This window comes from Triticum urartu, chromosome 4A, assembly GCF_056163025.1.
Source record: "Triticum urartu cultivar PI428250 chromosome 4A, HENAU_Tu73, whole genome shotgun sequence".
Taxonomy (NCBI): Eukaryota; Viridiplantae; Streptophyta; class Magnoliopsida; order Poales; family Poaceae; genus Triticum; species Triticum urartu.
Genome location: NC_141876.1, coordinates 119,616,132 through 119,634,421, shown reverse-complemented (window position 1 = coordinate 119,634,421; position 18,290 = coordinate 119,616,132). Strand labels below are relative to the sequence as shown.

Here is an 18,290-nt window from a genome sequence, read left to right as displayed (position 1 = left end):
CGAAAGATCTAAGTCTTCGAGCTCCATAGGCTTCATGCGATGTCTTCTCTTGTCATAGTCTTCAATGTGAGTATCTTCATATACCACCTTTGACATCAATGTCTTCGTACATTTTTAGGGGTCATCTCTGGTAGGAAAACCGAATCAATGAGGGACTTCTACCTGTGTTATCCTGCAATTCTCACAAACACATCAGTCCCTCAACTAGGTTTGTCGTGAAGACTCCAAAACCAACTAGGGGTGGTACTAGATGCACTTACAGGCCACAAATGTCATAAGCGTGATTCAAACTAAACCAATGGTAACCAGGTTTCTTTTAAAGGAAAACCCACTGAAGTGGTAGGCATCAGTCATGTTTTAAAAAGTGATAGTATTTTTGAACCCTAACATGTAATGTGCTAGTTTTATGTTATTTACTCAAGTTTTAAAAAGTGATAGTATTTTTGAACCCTAACATGTAAGTTGCTAGTTTTATGTTATTTACTCAAGGTTTGTACCCTGCGTTGAATTATTTTCGTCGAATAGCTTTATTTGTTCTCTCTCCTTGACTTTGTTGAATAGTTTCTCTTATGATTTCCACATTCAGGTGACATACTTACAACAATCATGGCCTAGTTATAACACTGGAAGCTTATTCTGAGATATGAAGGATAGTTGTGATTTCTTTATTGTGGAAGAAATATTGTCATCATATCTCAAGATAAGAGGCGACATTGGGAAGAATATTCTCATCATGTTACCAAGCCATATAAAATAGATAATTCTTCTAATCTACTCTGACTTATTAAATGTGCACACCAACCATGGCAACCTCCACATAATCTTTCTTGAGAGTTCCCGTCGTGCTTGAAGCATTTTGTTTGAGATAGCCGCAAAAAACATGTGTTCAAATTAATTGTATTGTACACAACAATTGGAAGTTAACACTGCTTGCTAAAGTTTTAAAAAAATGAGAAAATAAAATTAATTGATATAGATAAACATTTATTCAGTCATATATTATATTCTTGTATGTCGTAAATCCTTCCATGCATAGGACAAGCGCGGCAATGTGCACATTCATGGTCTAGTATGTCAGGCAGGAAAATGTTCACGCCAGCCTATATGGGCTGGCAGTGACGCGGTCTATTTACGTTTGCATTTTTTATCTCAAAATATTAATTACTTGTTTAAAGTTGCTCAAAAAAATACTTGTTTAAAAATTATAAACTTTTTATAAACCAAAAATAAGTTATAAATAATTCAAATACAGAAAAAATATCTTTTTATAAATTTCAATTTCTATTTTAAATGTATCCAGTATGTGTTTGTAAAATGTTCATCTTGTGTTTAAGAAAAATATATTAGTTCTTTAAGAAATAATCACCATATATCATAAACTTTTCATCATATATTTTTTTATATCACCATGTTTGAAAAAAGTTCACCATGTTTTGTGAAAACATGCACCATATATGTGAAAAATGTTCATGTATAAAAAGTAGATTTAGAAATAAAAAAGAAAATAAGAAAAAAGGGCCCAACTAAAAACCCAAACAATGTGAAAAATAATTTGAAGGAGAACAAAAAAAAGTTGGAAACCGAAGAACTAATAAAAACTGAAACAAAATAAAAATAATATCAGTATTTTTTATAGGACAAATAAAAATCGGTAAAACGGAATGTCCCTCACGAGCGCTAACTAGGCCGGGCTGGGTCGGGAGAAAGCGTTTGCGGGCGTCAAATAAGAATTGTCGCCTATGTCGAGGAACTCTGACGCCTGTAAGCCGAAACCAATCCGTCACACTGTCCCCGTTTTCTCGTCTCCTCCGTCTTCCTCCTCATGGTTTCCCCCCTATCAACTCCCTCCCTCGTATTCTGCACCAACTCCCCTGCGCGATCTCCTCCTTCTCGCGCGCCACTGATCCAGCCTCCTCGGAAGCGGACGGTGTCTGCCTGCGTCCCCAACCGTCTCAGGTACCGCAGGCATCGAGCACGGCGTGCACCGACGCTGTTCGACGTAATGCTCCCGCCGAGAGGCTCACATCTCTTTGTGTCTTATGCCAAGCGTTATCGTCTCCCACCGGAGGCATATTTTGATGATTTGCATCAACGAGGCAAGTATCGCTTGTTGTGCGTTAACTGTAGATGTCCACGAGTCCATGGCGTTGCCTGTTCTGACGGTCCTGTCAGCCATACTCAGCAATTTAAGTAGGTAAGTTAGAATTTGGAAAGAGGTACAAGGAAGTATATACGGCAATGCAATCCAATGCAACACGTAGGGCACTAGCAATCTTTTTGACAATATTGTTCTAGCGACTGAAGGAGAGTAATTCACGAGATGGGAATGTGTTGCTTCGATCTTTTGTGTGTTTCTGTGCTGTGCTGAATTGATAGTTGTGTCTTGCAGTTCTGTTCCGTAATTATGCTTCCAACCATGTTTTGTACCTTCTGTATGTATTTCCTCCACAGTGACATGCCTAAAACAGCAAGCTGGTCTCCCATTTCCTGTGAGGTTCCCTTAGTAACAAATTTGTTTACTACCTACAGTTTGTTAATCAGAAAAAGGAAAAAATGTGAGATGTGTATGCGTACTGTGGCTGGTTTAGTTGGTACATTGGTGTCTGTCAATTGCTTGATAGGTGTTCCCATGTTTTAGGGACCCATGGGGTTTATATAGAGAATTTTATTTTGCTTTCCAAAGTGTTCTCGTGCTTCTGGTCTTAACCTTTTGTACCTGTGTCATTTTCAGAGACTGCTTAGTACTGTTTTTTTATGTGCAACTGCATAGTACTCCCTCTGTTTCTTTTTAGTCTGCATATAAATTTGGTCAAAGTCAAACTTTGTCAACTTTGACTAAGTTTCTAGGAAAAAATATCAAGATAAACAATATGAAATCAATATTATTAGATGCATCATGAAATTAATTTTCATACCATATAGCTTTAGTATTGTAGATGTTGATATTTTTTCATAGAAAGTTAGTCAAACTTTATAAAGTTTGACTTTGACCAAATTTTATATGCAGACTAAAAAGAAACGGATGGAGTACTGTTGAGGAACCAGAAAGCTTCATTGGTTGAATCAATTCATAATATGGCACCTTTATCTTCTGCTAAATGCCGTGATGCTAGAAGATTTATTGTTGGCGACCTCTGTATGTTGCTCTACATGTTTGTATGAATGGGTTTGTACATCTGTTCATGTTACAAGCCTACACCGCTACAAGGCAGCATTATAAGAAGTAAACAACAGACGACATGAGATATGAGAGTTTCTTAAATTATTACCTTATTTTTGTCATGGCATTGCTATGTGCGGAGAGGTCTTCTTGCCGTCTTGGTTGGGAAAAGCTGGCATCGGGTTAGATATTCCTCTCTGTCTGGTAACATATACTCTCACATGCAACCCTTATTCTTATCATTCTGTACACAGAACGTGATCAGAATGACTGTGCTCATCATCATTTTGATGCAATGCCGGTCAAAAGTATAGTCTCATGTAGCACCATGATTGCTGGGTACTCGTAGTGGAGAGGATATGCAAGTTCTGGTGCTTTTTTCTGTGATGCACCAACAAGGGGTGCACATGAGTGAGTTTACCTTTAGCAGCACTCTATGTGCATGTCCTGGAAAATATGCTTTGTGTAAATGCAAGCAGTTACACGGCGTGGCCATCAAGTTTGCACTGGACTCTAGTAGTTCTGTCAGAACTGTAGTTCGTGATGTTTATGCAAAGCTTGATACGATTTAAGAATGCAAGCCGGATTTGTGAAAAGATGCCACAGAGAGTCACAGTTAGAGCTCGTTGCTTGCAGGGTATGTGCATGATGCTCTTCAGATAGCACAAAGGGAAGGGGGTGGGGGAGGTGTGCAATGGTCGCTGGTTTTTCTAGGAATGCTCGCTCTTCAGGAGTTAAGATTATTTTCAAGGAAATGCAGCGGTTAAGGGTTTCTCTGAATGAAGGGGTGAGGTACCCGTTTACCTGTAGTGTCAGTATGCAGTCATGCAGGCTTATTTGGAGAGGCCCATCACTACTTAAGATTGCTAATGAGTAATGACTGATCATTCGGTTGAACCTGGCTAATATCCTTCTCTATTTTTGAAAGGTTGATGTTTCTGGACGAGCTAGGAGGATTGACAAGGCCTGGGATTTGGTTCCAGTAACGGTGTTTGAACCTGCTGCTTCTATGTGAGGATATTTGCCAGGGTAATGTAGGAGCTACAGGAGAATAAGATTAGCCAGAATAGAGACTGAGCAGTTTTTCCAACTTGGACCTGACAAGGGTGGAAACCATGTTTGACATTCAGATATGTATGCTGCCAGTCCAAAGTGGGATATTATCTTGACGACAGAGACAGAGCACCCTCTATAATAAGTTAAAGGTAATTTACCGTGAGATGAGAAGATCTCTTCACAGGACCAGCTAATACACAATGTGACCTTCATGTATGTGCATGACTACTCGAAGGGGGAGGCTGGAGCTGCTTAAACACTTAAGTGAGGATTTGTTACTTTCTTTGGTTTAATCAACTTAAGTTAGTATTACCAATTGTTACGATATGTAAAACCTTAGGATCTGTATATCCTATTTCTCCATGAATTCATGAAGACTGCAACCCATCTTACTGAACGCCTGGTCATTGCCAGATATCTGTAGATTCAACCATTTTAAGGATGGTTCATGTTCTTGTGGGGACTTCTGGGGATTGAGAACCGAATGAGACCAATCATCTCCAAGTGGTGCTCCCATCATGTAGCAAATTATTGTCCTGTGAGTAGTGGATCTGCTGCTTTAAAGATCCATGTCGACTTATATTGTGAGATTGGCCATTCAAGTCAATAATGTCATGCTGCCGACCCCATTTGGTGTAATATCAGCAGTATCATCTGAACTGTGCACAGCAAATGGTAGCCCAGATGTGGGTCCTTGATCATCTGAACAGACTGAGTGACCTACAAGCTCTTATCTTGTACAGTAGTTGCGCCATACATCATAAGACAATACCTCTTACATGTGCAGGATTTATTCATGTAGAAATATGCTGGAAGTGGATCTGGGTGTCTCAGGAAGTGATTCGCTGCACTATTGTCTATGGGCGTGCTGCAGTAGATAACTGCAGCGATTGATACACATCTTGGTTCGCTCCCTTGTGATTTCACCATCCTCATTGTTGTTTCCGATCAAAGAATGATGAGCTATGGAAAGTGGTATGCTCCATTCCCTCATCAGTGTTCCCACTCTCATGTGGTCTGCAATTTGTTAACACTTATATGTTATTTCATGTTTGATACTGTATTTCACCTTGCTGCATTGAACATAATTGTTACTGGAAAATGTGCTGCATCAATGCAAACCTACTCATGTAGGATTTAAATCCATTTAACCTTTTGGTCAGGAAAATGTGCTGCATCAATGCAAACCTACTCATGTATTCTGTGATTCATCTCTTGTGACTTGTACAGTTGGAAACCAAGTTACCCTGAAGCTTTAGTCAGACACTATGCACAATTTTATTTTCTCAACAGTATTGTCTTTGCCTATACCATCTGGGTTGGGGTAATATTCTACTAGAAATGATGCCACACACCTTTTGAGCTCCCATTTGACATGTAGCTGTTTCCTCTTCTCAGACACCTGTTTTCATTTGTTTCTCAACAAAAAAAACCTGAACTCTGATGCTTTCTTTTCTTCCTTCGGAAAATGTCATCACTGTCATTGCTCAAAATTAAATATTTAACTAATTTATTTGTTGTCATATGTCCTCGTCATGATGATTATCAGTTGGTCTAGGAGGTTGCTATTCTGAGACTTGACTCATATCTCGCCAACAATTTGGAGGCCTACTCATTCTCTTTGTACCACAACGAGACACGAGACGAAATATCGATACAGTGTATATGCTTGTCCATATGTTATCATTAACAGCTTAAATATATGCGTAGTTTCCACACTGGCACATCATAGTTTTATAGGACAATCAGACATACCTTAGGCCCTTACAGTCCTCCAATGGCCCACCTTCTGTGCATCCTGCGCCTGTTTTTCTCAAGGGAAGTACTGTTTCTGTACAAAAGCAGGCGTCTAGAACTACTAGCTGGTGCCGGGGAAAACGGCAAACGATGCATATAACTACAGTAAGACATGAGCATTCATCAGGCCAGCCCGTTCCTTGTGGACCATGCTGGCTCATGAGCCTCACCTCATGAAGGCAGTGACTTATTTGGAAAGCAACGAGATCCAGTGGCTGATGCCTGATGGGTGCATCATGGCCAGCATATTGTAGGTCCAGTTTGTGGGTCGATCAGGCCTCTGGCACCCCGTTTGCATCGTGTGGGTGGCCATTCACTCATCTGATTGATGCATCCTCGTGGCACTGTTGCTCATGTTTTATTTGACGTTTCTTCCGTAGTCCTGTTTTTTTTTTTGACTTTTCACAATAATGCTACGCAGTAGGGCATAGTTAATAGGTTTTGTTCCCAGCTTAAAAAACTGCAGATTTGGCTGCAAGTCTTTACGCAGATGATGCGATTAGCCTGCACTTTTCAGTTGCACCTTCTCGGTATGTGCTACATGGAGTGAGAGTCTGCTTTACCATTATGGCACTCACATGACCCATTTGCGCTAATGCTAAGATAGATTGGTTTTGGTGTTCAAAAGTGTTAATCATGTAACCCTGGGATAAAATTTCATTCATGCTTTTGGAATTAGTGAAAGCTTTGCCCCTGCAGTGCACATGGCTCGTGTTTCAGTAGTGGGCAGGAAATCTGGCTGTTGATACAGTAGTTAGCCTGCTAGTTTTAATCATCATTTCCACAGTTGATCAGTCGAATGATCTAGGGCCTTGTTTAATTAGCTTGTCTTGATATTCTCCACTAAGTACATGCATGTATGTAGCAAGACCTACTTCTCAGGCAACTTGCACCTGCAATCTCTAGTCTTTACAACAAGTGCTTACACCAGATTGGTGACCTAGGTGTTAGGCTTTTAATCTAGATTCTCCAGGCACTTTATTTTAGCCTCGGCGTGTTTTGCAAGCTGGCAGTACGGCTAATCTTTTATGGCTGGCGACGGCTTGCCCTCTGCTAAGACTTGAAGAGCAGGTATCACCAAGTCAGTTTAGCTCATGTTCCTTCAGCATCTGCTTTGTAACATTGACTGGTCATAACAATAGCATGTTGTTTGTCTCATGCTGGTTTGTTTACATAGGCAACAAAGCTGGAGACATAGCTCTAATTTTCTTTTGGTACATGTTTGTGAGGAATCATGCTGGTTATTGGAGTTTAGCGGCCTTTTGTGTCTGGACTTGGTGCCTGTTAGACCATCAGCTTAGCCAGCCTTTTGTTTCAGTATCCTATTAGGGGAAACTGAGCCCACTTGCACATTCATCTTTTGTTGAACTTTTCCTCCCCGAGGGAACAAAAAGGTTGAGACCGACCACTAAATATTAAGATAAGGGAAAATCCGCAGATGTGGGCATCATTTATGCTAGTACATCATTTTTTAATGTTGGGCATTTGCTAAATTTTCCTTTCATGAAATTGTTAGAGTGGCTATCTTTCCATCTATTCACATGAATCAGTTCATGCCCGGCATGGACATGAAAAATATCCCTTATTCGCTTATTCCTAACAGGGCCTTTTTTTGAAGCGGAGGCAAAAGATTTAAAGTAACAGAATACATTGCTACTTAATCCTTGCACCTCTAGTTGGGAGTGAAAGCATTGAGCCTATTGATTGCAAAAGTGAAAACAGTTACACCACCACCAATTGATTGCATGAGCTCTACCACAGTAGAACTGTACAGAAAAGAGAGGGGAGAGAACAAAATCCCCATGGGGATGTTTCTTGAGCAGGCAGGAGAGGATACATCAGCTTCAGAGGTTCTTCTTGGCCCCCACTGAAGCACTCACTTACAGACATGACACATACATACACAAGTCTGTCTCTCTGTCTAGCTCTCTCTCCCCCTCTCTTTTTCCTGAATCCTCCCCTAACCCATGCCTGCCGCCGTACATCAAATGGTGTTTCTGGAAGACAAAAAGGGGGGAAAAGAAGAAAAAGAAAAGGGGCGATGAATGGATGGATGGATGGGTGGATGGAAGATTGACTGGGGAACAAGGGATCTCCCCACTTCCTCTCTTTTCCTTCCACGGGTCAATTCAAACCTGTCACTTGGTGCATAGCAGCAGTAGTAGGCTGCTGGTGGTGGTGGTAGTAAACTTGTTCCACCGCTGGTTGTTCAGCTCATGCAAAGAAAGGCATGGCATCAGATCTCCTCGTCATCTTCTTCATGAACTGCCCCTGTCATGTCAAAAGTTCTTGATTGGTCAATTTTCAGAATTATATGTGGCTACTTGTCGCGATCAGTGATGATTCAACTCATTGATGTTTCAGTACTGACCAGTTGCTGGGAACTGGAGACACGGCGGCGTAGGGGCTCTGGTGCACGTAGCCGTACATCGCCGGCGTCGCGGGCACGGCTTCTGCCTCTGGCTCTGGCCCGCAGTCGAGGTTCACGCCGAACAGCCTGAGCCGGCGTGTCGGTGCCGAGGCTGGGCTGCAGCTCCTGGTGTCTGCGTCCCACTGGGATTCTCCTGCGATTGTTCATTCACCAGAAATGGCGTTAGAGGTATGAAATGGTAACGTGTCTTGTTTTGTTCCTCAGTTCATGCAGTCTTAACCTTACCTGCATGATGCATGTCGCTGTGATCGTGCTCTGCTGAGCGACGGTAGGCGTGGGAGGTGGCCGGGCTAGTAGGGTATGAGGTGGATGTGCTGTAGCACATCGGGCTCCATGGCTGCTGGTGCTGCTGCTGCTCCCTGGGACTCTGACCAGACGCTGGCACGACACGCACGGCAGGCGGTGGTGCCACTGCCGTTGGTGCACTGACGTCGCCGCGACGCCTGCAGCCGATGAAGAGACGGTCGCCGGTGCCGAGGCCGCGTACCCTCTCGAAGTGCACGACGTCGCCGGCTTCCAGATGCTTCTCCTTGACGTACCGGCTCCAGCCCTTGGTGAGCACGTAGCTCTGGCTGCTCGTCCAGTACGAGTACCGGAACCGCCATGGCTTGCCGGCCTCGTCGTCGAAGGAGAGGAGCAGGCCCTTCTCCCCAGAGTCGCCGCCAAGAGGGAAGCACCTCTCGGCGTGCTGCTTGGGGATCACCAGCCTGTTGAGCTTGCCTACATCGCTGGGCGTGAGGGCCTTCTCAAACAGGTGCTCCTTCTCGTAGTGGTACTGCTGGTAGTGCAGGTTCGTGTACATGGCCACGCCCCATGGCCATGCATTGGGGTGCTCCTGGGAGAGAGGATTCATGGCCATCCTAGCTGCTGCTGCTGCTGGGTGGAAAACGTGTTAGGCTCTTGTTGTCTGTGGCAAAAGCTGGGACGATCGATCGAGTAGGAGTAGCTAGCAGTGGTGATGGTGTGTGGTGTAGAGAACCATGCAGATGTCATGGGCAGGCATTTATAGCCTACCAAGGGGAAGGAGCTTTGGGGGTGCCCATGTGACGAATTAATATTTTCTCTGGTACATGAGGGCTCATCAGCTCAGCTCAGTGCATTTTGATCTTGGAGGGAGCATAGTATTTTTAAACCTAGGTAGACAGGAAGAATCAAAGTGAAGGGCTTCAAAGTTGCTGGGGTTAGAATATATTTATGTGTGGTTTCTTTCAGTGTGTAGCTGCTGCCGATGCTGAGGTTAGAATATGTAGTTTCGGTGTGTAGCTAGGTGCTGATGAGGAATGATCAGGTGGTGGTGCTTCAAAGTTGGTGCCTCGCCATTGTGGCCTAATCACAGCCATCCAAGAGGTGGAGTAGAATAGAGTAGGCCCTACCACTGCTTCCATGTGCCTTGGTGGTTGGAGGCTATGTGTGAGTAACCACTGTCATTAGCTTCCCATTTCCTCTAACCAAGGAATATATTCCAGCTTTCCCATTCTATTTCCAAGTATCTAGCCTCCCATTTTTACCTGGCTCTGGCAGTCGATTGCCAATAAGAGTCCATTCTACCGTGCACTTTCAACTGAATAACATGCAGTAGTAGTAATTGACCGACATGATGGATTAGCTGGAAGAGATGGGTTGATAATTTGGCAGAAATTTATGGTTTATACCACCTGTGGTCCGCTTGGAATAGCTGGTAGGCAATTACTTGTTCAGGTCCGTCTTGGTACTGCCTGGCCTCGCCGGATGTGACATTTGAGGGCGTATGGACCGTGGGATTTAAGTATCATGCGCTATCATGTGGTACTAGCACCAGACATTTTTATTTTTCCATCTCAGATTCAACACAATCAAGAGTCCTGCCAGGTCTGTGTAATTGAATGCCTGGCTGACAACCTAACCGAGCAGAAGGACTTGCAAGCAAGGTGCTGGTTTTGGCTGGATTCTTACACAATGGCTTCAATTTAACTGTAAGGTAGTACTGGTGTTATTTCCATTTGGTGCAGGACAACTCGTGTCATAAATAAATCAACCGAGTTCATGGCTGGGCAGTGGGCAAGTAGGGAGGAGTGGACAATTGATGTGCGATTGAGAGACCAATTATTTCGTCCTACTTATTAATCTCGCAAGTTTAGCATTTTCTAAGGTAGATGACACGATTGTGTGTCTTCTAAAATTTCGTCCTACTTATTAATCTCGCAAGTTTAGCATTTTCTAAGGTTGACACGATTGTGTATCTTCTAAAACTCAAACTCTGTTTCTGAAAGTTCAGTCCAACTTCTAGTAAAATAAATTCAGTCCAACAAACTAAACCCGCTTCGCTGGTGCGTGCTGTCATAGTGCTACTACAATCCAGTATATGCGCTACAGTACCTGCAACGGTCCAGGAGGCCATGATAACCTGCCTCTCTTGAGGGTACAGAAGGGGGGGTTTTGGTTGAATGAAATGATTTAATTTCTTGTGTCCTAATAAACATTGGGCGTTTGGGGAGCACCTATGGTTGCTAAAGGATTGGAATCACAGGACATTGGGTGATCTGTTTTTTTCTTTCTTTTATAAATCTATAATGGCAGATCTGTATCAGATTCCATAAAATATCAGGGACAAAATCCGCGATGTCGCTTTGCTTGCTTCTTTGGAGACAGGCATTCCGTCACATGGTTTTGGGGGAAGCTGTTATGGCTAGATGCATTGTGTGCTGACTAATGCATGCATGCTTATGTTAACTGTTATTCAGTTTGCCAAACTTTGGAGGAACCAGAGGGGTCATTTTTATGTTAGGGTGTACTGTCAAGAATCTAATCATGGCAATGATTTAACAGATCTAAACAAATCACCCTCCTGTTCATTTCATTATCTTTACTCCTGCCCCTGCTTTCTGTTAATCCTGCCCCAGAATAATGGGGGGTATACATGTACGTGATCATAATCTCACGTGTCCTTGTCATTGCCTCTTCTGCTTTCTGTTCAGCGTTCATGGTGATGGTGCTTCAAGTTCCCAAACGCCGGGATGAGAACTGGACCTGCACAGAGATCGTGCACCCTTCTCCAGTTTCCAACGGATTGTGAATCAGGTGATAAGATTTTTGTCCCCAGCTAGTCTCCACTATGGTGTATTTGCGTTATCAGTGTGTACAACTCGCAGCCCTTATACTTGCTCCTATTTTATACAAATTCCCAGAAAATTATATATTCTGTAGTTTTCTGCGTGCATGCACAAAACTATGCAGTAAAGAAAATCGAGTCTCAGCGGCTACATGATTATATATACTTAATCGCATGGATTGACCTGGTTAAACTACAAGCCCTATGTTTAGCTCTAGGTGTGGTGCTACGCAGAATTGGATTAAGCGCTCACTATTTTGTTTTGGGAAAACTGGTAATACGCGCATTATGCGCACGCATGATATGTCTAGTGGAATTTAATAGATGCTTGATTGATACGATTTCCTTTTCTTTTAGAAGAATCAAAAGTTGGGTGTGCAGTAATGGACTAGTATACCATAGACAGTTAATGTTCTCCTGTCGACTGCATGTCTAGACTTTGGCCAAGAATCAAGAACGAACTGCAATCATATATACGTAAGTACCTGCAAGTTGCAACTTGATTTTACTATGTGTTTGTCAAGGAGTGGCAGGGTAACTACAATAATGTCAGTCATATGCCAAACACATTGGTGTAGTGCATGCACTTGTGAATTTTGACCAAGTGTATCATACTTAAACATGACCATGAATAGGGACGAGGGAGCCACGCTGCTGGTCCTTTTTTCTTAACTCAATGATGCAGCTCACCTGCCCAATCTTTTGATAATGCAGGTTTGGTTTCTCCATGCACATGAATGAGTTGGTATCCCATGGAATTGAATACAAGATAACTCAAGATAAGGGGACACATGCTAATGCTCCTAGTTTAGTTATCCCTGTGGTCTCAGCTCCTTTCCAAGAGGCGATGCATGTTTTGCCAAGTTCATGCAGATGTGGGAGTAGGCGCCTTGAGTGCGGCATGTTACTCCCCCCTATTCACAAATATATACATGCCACCATGGGAAGTGTGCAATTAAGCATTGCCAATCTTGGACCTTTTAATATTGCAAAACCAAAGGGTATCTAGATGCCTTCATTTGAAATGATAATTGCCCCTTATGGGGTTAACGTTCGGATGGAAAATATATTCATAAAAAGAAACCCAGCATCCTAGCTGTTTGCTGACATATCATTACCTCTTGGAGACTGAGGCTATGTTAAAAGGCTAAGATGTCATGTCAACCTAATATGTAGAGCATTATGATTGCATTAGCTTAAGAGCCATGAACCTATGGTTTCTTGCATCTAACACTTTGTGGTGATGGGCTGGCGAGCATCTACAGTGTGCTTCTGTTTTATCTAGCACTGCCGCCTATTTATATCCTTGTTTTAAGCAGCCGCCTGTTTACATTGAAAACTCATTTCAAGATTCCACTGCATGGTTCCCATGGTTTGGACTTTGGAGTGATAAAACCCTCCAAAATTAGTTGAGCTCGTTTTGTCATGGATACTTTTGTGTTTTTATAGAGAGAATCACGAATCACAATTGTTTACCCTTGTTCAATTCATTTTATTATAAGATGTGAGCATTCGTGTATTGGGACCATGGTGCGCACAGCTGCTTCTACCACCATTCTGCATTCATTGCCCGTCTGTGCGTGCCTCCTAAATTTCTGTCCCAGGAAGTGGTGCGAGTGTGTGCAGCTGCCTGACCCCTGACTGAACTGAATCTGCGTCCGCTGCAGCGATCTTTTGAGCAGATCTTCGTGGTGCGGTGGGATTGGGAACACGCAAGGGTGAGGTGAGGTCCAGACCAGCAGACGATCTAAACAGGGCTGGACTCTCTCCTTGCGCACTGAAAGAGTGACGTGATGGCGAAGAAGGTGACGGATGAGAGAAGGAAAAATGTTTCGTTTTCAGATGCCTTTAATTTCCCCTTGCGGAGCCAACATGCTGTCACAAGGTTGTCGATATCGGTATCGGGGTACTGGCTAGATCATTTCGGAATTGTATGATCGTATCTGCAACGTACTGTTGAATCATATCAGTATCGGCAGCGTAGGGTTGTATTATTATTCAGAAGATGGTCTGGTAGAATCATACTGGTATCGTATAAAATACTACTAAGATACGTATCCTCCAGTCCAGTCAGCAGGGACGAGGAGAAAGAAGACACAGAGAGAGCTAAGAGCAGTGGATCAAAAGCATCTGGGTCTCTTCCCTTTGTTCATCCTCTAAGAAAAGGTGGCTAGGTTTCTGCCTTCCGTCGGCGGCGCCGCTGATCTCCCACGTCTTCTGTGGCTTTAGGGTCATATGTGCACGGTGGATCCCGGTCCTTGTCGGTGGGAGGGCTCTGTTTTCAGATGCTTCTTCAAGTTTTTTGTTAGAGTTTGTGTTCTGCTTAAGAAGACTCAAGAAGACGAGATGGCGGCGGCTTCTTGAAGATGAAATAAGGTTCTCCCCGCCTAGCCTCTGTCCCAATGGTGTGTCTAGCATTGTCGGTGGACGTGTGGAGGTGTGTCTCTGGTGGATCTCGCGAGATTTGGTCGGTGGTAGTCTTTGGTGGATCCGCTCGGATGCAGTCTTTGTTCATGTGTCTTCAGGTTGGATCCTTACTATCTAAAATTCTCTTCATGGGCGGCGGTTGCTGTTCTGAGGCCTTATCACAACGATTTCCCGACTGTCTACTACAACAAGCTGTGCCCGGCTCCGGTGAGGAAGGGGCGATGACGGCGGCACGCCTTCGGCTCGCTTCAGTGCTTGTAGTCGTCGCTAGGTGGTCTATGAATCTGGATGTAATTTTTATTATTTCTGATGTTCATTGTACTGTCATGATTGAAGATGAATAGATCAACAATTTCCGCAAAAAAAAGAGCTAAGGGCATCTCTAACAGACCTTGTATAATTTTAACCCACATAACGCGTTTATAGTTCGAGAAGGAACTGTTTTGCGGGGTGAAATCATACGCTACAGAATAGACCCCGTATATAAAACTGCATAATTAAAAAAAAACTTCCATGGAAGAAATTGCAACCACATTGATCATTCATAGTTTATCAGATACTACATGATCCTAGATACATTCTACTACTACTACTACTACTAGAGGGGGGGTGGGGATCTGCGGGCTCGAGGCGGCTACCAAAATGGCGAGCTCGCGGTGGCGAGGCCGACGCGGTGGAGGAGCTTAGTCCTCCTCGTCGGAGCTGACGAGGTCGACGTACTTCTCCCTCTGCTCCTCGCGGATGCGCTGCCACTCGTCGTCCTTGTCCTTCGCGGCGAGGTTGGCCGCGACCGCCTGCTTGAAAAGAAGGTCTTCGAGCTCCTAGTCGTGGCGGCGGCGCTCCTTCTCCTCTCACAAGCTCCATTCGAAATGGCGGCCGCGCCCGCGTCGACATCGCCGATGAAATCTTCGGGCCCGACGACGCCTCGACGCGCGATCTCCTCCGGCTCCTGCTTGGCGGCAACGAGCTCGACCTCCTCCGGCTCCTGCTTGACGTGCGACAAGCTCCGCCCACTCCCTCTTCATGGGGAGAAACGCCGCGCAGGAAGAGGAAGAGCCGACGGTGGAGGAAGAGCCCGCGGCCGAGGAGGGCGTCTGCCCGTGCCGGCGGTTGTACTCCTCCGTCTCGCGACGGAGGAGATGCCGGCAGATCGAGGCCTTGGTTGGCCCATTTCCTGGCCGCGCGCTTCCTCGCGCCGTCTGCGCGGACACATCGTTCGCGCTCGGGGTCGCCGCCCCCGCCGGAGCTGCGGTCGGAGCTCCACATACGGCCCCACATGGTGGCTAGAGGCGGAAGTGGGCTCACCGACGGCGAGAAATGTGAGGGGTTGCGGCCGGCGAGGGGATAGGGTTTCGAGCCGTATTTGCCCCGCAAACCTGTAGTTATACGTTTTTGGGGGTGAGGTTTGCGGGCCGCGGTAAAAAAAATTATGGGCCGGGCGAGTATACGGACACTGTTCTGGTCAGAAAATTGGGCCGAGCTTATATACTTATCGGAATTATGCGGGTTCGCGCGTTATACGAGGTCTACTAGAGAGGTTCTAAGCACGGTGAAACTAGGGGGAATTTGCTGACGGTCACGTAAGCAGTTACTTGCCGCTAGCTCATGAATAGTAGTCATCGCAAAACAACGTACCATGCGCGTACGTTTCGCAACGGTACCGAGCCGATTCGTTGTTTACGGTTGAGCAAACAGTGGAGAGTAATGGTGACGATGAACAAGGTGAGGTGTGCGTGCCCGTGCGAGCAGTGCGCAGGCACAGTGGGGGTGTGCTGCGGACTGATGGCGTGTTGCAGGACGCTGTGTGATCCATGTCCGGGCAAAAGGCACACCCGGCCGGCCGGCCGGCCAGCAGGTGAGTGATCGAGTAGGTGACCGCAACGCAGGGAGGGGCAGGTGCCGTGGTGTGCCATTGCCATTGCCTTGCCACGGCGCCATGGCGCGTGCACGCCATCGATCACCATCAGCGGCAGCGGCAGCTACAGGAGCTCCTTTTCCTCCCCCTGGCCCTGGCCGGCCCATGGCAACAGTTCGCCGCAGTCTGCGCATCGCACGCGGTTGCTCCCCTCCTCTCCTGGTCCCCGTGCCCAGCTGCCATCCTTCACTTCGGCAGCAGCGCATGCGAAGCGACTTGCACTCCTCCTGGCCCTGCGCCACGGGATCTAAACAGCGATCCCCTCTTTTTTTCCCCACTTAACCGAATAGAGAGGTCTCGTTCTCTTCCGCTGCGGTCTGACGCTGTGAAACGATTGATCATACCAACACGTAATGGAGTACTAGTCCCTAGATAGTGAGTGTATGATACTCTACAAAGCTCAATTTAGAAGATATTTGCAACCCTTGAAATCCCCGGTAATTTTACCTGAGTTCCGCGTTAAACAGGCATCAGTTAAAGCCTTGCATCCTGCTGCAAGATGCATCGTTCATCACCGCGTGTACTACCCGGCGACTATTCCCCTGTTCGAATATGTCAGTGTCATGATCTCATCCCTGGCCGGGCCGTACGTTATACCACTGTGTGCCCACTCCTCTTTTTCTACCCATGTGACGAACAGACGACGTGCGCCAAAAGTGAGCCAGTGATTATTTCCCCCCACCTGTTGCAGGGGGTCTCCGTCAGACGAGGAACGTGACACCTGAAACTCGTGTGCCAGGCACGGAGTGACGTCACCGGACCCCGCGCGCGGGCCAGCGTGGGCCTTTTTCTGCTGTATGAACGGATCCGGCTTGTCAGGCCCGCGTGCTGGCTACCTCGGCTTGGCTGGAGGCTGGATCATGTTCTTCAGTTCTACGGCAGCTCCCTGACACATCGCTCTGATATTATGCTGTTGGGATGGAGTTTTTCTTTTTTGCGGCGTGCTGTTGGACGGAGTCACGGCGTACAGAAAGGGTAGGAGTGAAAGACTGAGAGCAGATTAAATGGCAGTCTCTCTTTCTCTCTCTCTCTCTCTCGAGATGTCGACCTCGATTGTTATGTGTTTGTTGTATATTTGCATACAGAAGATCACAAATGTCACTTGAACGATAACATTCATTCAAACATCAGTGAGGTGGGTCTGCTTGCTAGCTCAACAAATGGGACATGTGTTTTTTTTCCTTTTCTTTTGGAGAATAATAATTCTTGTATTACTCAATCAAGGGCTACAATCATGTTTGACAATGTTTAGAACAACCCTCCGGACCGGACCCAAGCCATACAACAGTTCGAACTTGAGACCTATCAAAATCTGTCAACACATAGCTAGAAGAATTCCAAGTACGGCGAATAATATGAGCAATACAGGAACTAAGTTCGGACATACTCTCCTTGATCTCTCTAATAAGAAAAGTGTACTCTGATCTGCTAAGATCTCTGCTTCTCCGCATACTCTCCTTGGTCAGACTCAACGAATGGGACATGTGTTACATGCAATGATGATTGAAAAGTTGGGTCGGATTGGATTGGTTGGGCTCAAGTGGGAGGGGGCGTTGTTTTTCCTGCTTTTTTGAGCTTGTGCGCTCCATGAAGTTGTAAGCTTCTTAGAGTGTTTCCTTGTATCGTTTGGCCGAGGTGGTATGTGTGTGTTTGTAATTTTTAGCCCGTGGATGATTTTGTTAATTCAAATCCAGGCTCTCCGCAAGCCTTCGTTCAAAAAGAAAAAGTGAGTGGCGTGGTGCATGGAGTCGGTGCATCTACATGTGAGATTTTTTTTCTTTCTTTGTATACTCAAACAATGCTTATTTGTTTTCCTCTTATGAAACCATCTGCTACTAGGGAAATGCCTTTTTGTTCCGGTGTGTATATACACCTGATATAGAAAAATAATAATTAATAATTCAAAAAAGTTTAGAAGTTTTTTTAGAATAAACTTGCCTTTCATTTGCATTAGTATATAAATTTTCACGAATAAAAAACCAGCGTTGGTTTTAAGGGAAAAACAAAAATATTGCTATTAAAAATCACTACTCACACTATTTTGATCGATTTTTTAAGAAGTCAAGGTTTTTTTTGTCTTTTCGTGGGATTTTCTTTACAAACACAATGGAAGGTCAAGTTTATTAAAAATACTTTTAGAATTTGTTGAATTTTTATTTAATTACTATTTTCATATAGGGTGTATATATACTCATAGACCGCACGTTCCTGTCCCTGCTAGTAGAGCATATAGGAATGTGTCGTTTTTGGTGTTAAAAACATCCAGGACATTAGGAGCAACATGGTTCCTCTTCCAACAGGAGTGCCTTGTCTAGGGTTTTCCCGCCTCCCACCGGCACTGTTGCCAATCTGTCTCGTCTCTTGTGGCCTTAGGGTCATGGAGGCGCGGTGGATACCAACCATTGGCGGTGGGAGA

General features: G+C 44.9%; 1 protein-coding gene and 1 long non-coding RNA gene across 10 annotated transcripts; one reads left to right on the top strand and one right to left on the bottom strand.

Moving 5' to 3' along the window:
- Window positions 1-1,738: 1,738 nt before the first annotated feature.
- LOC125551059 (uncharacterized) lies at window positions 1,739-14,311 on the top strand. Of its 9 annotated transcripts, none has more exons than XR_015600487.1 (7): window positions 1,739-2,194; window positions 3,008-4,480; window positions 4,631-5,191; window positions 8,378-8,612; window positions 11,399-11,501; window positions 11,890-12,009; window positions 12,247-14,311. It is a non-coding gene; the product is annotated as an uncharacterized LOC125551059 (long non-coding RNA). The 9 variants fall into 9 exon arrangements; XR_015600485.1 differs by lacking the exon at window positions 11,890-12,009 and adding an exon at window positions 10,293-10,401; XR_015600483.1 differs by lacking the exon at window positions 11,890-12,009 and having other exon boundaries at window positions 1,740-2,194; window positions 3,008-3,947; window positions 4,089-4,480.
- LOC125551058 (B3 domain-containing protein Os11g0156000) lies at window positions 7,803-10,260 on the bottom strand. The gene is made up of 3 exons (XM_048714210.2): window positions 8,670-10,260; window positions 8,385-8,577; window positions 7,803-8,284 (listed from the first exon to the last, which is right to left on the bottom strand). The coding sequence occupies exons 1-3, from the start codon at window positions 9,301-9,303 to the stop codon at window positions 8,272-8,274; spliced, it is 840 nt and encodes a 279-aa protein (XP_048570167.1). The 5' UTR covers window positions 9,304-10,260; the 3' UTR covers window positions 7,803-8,271.
- Window positions 14,312-18,290: the final 3,979 nt, after the last annotated feature.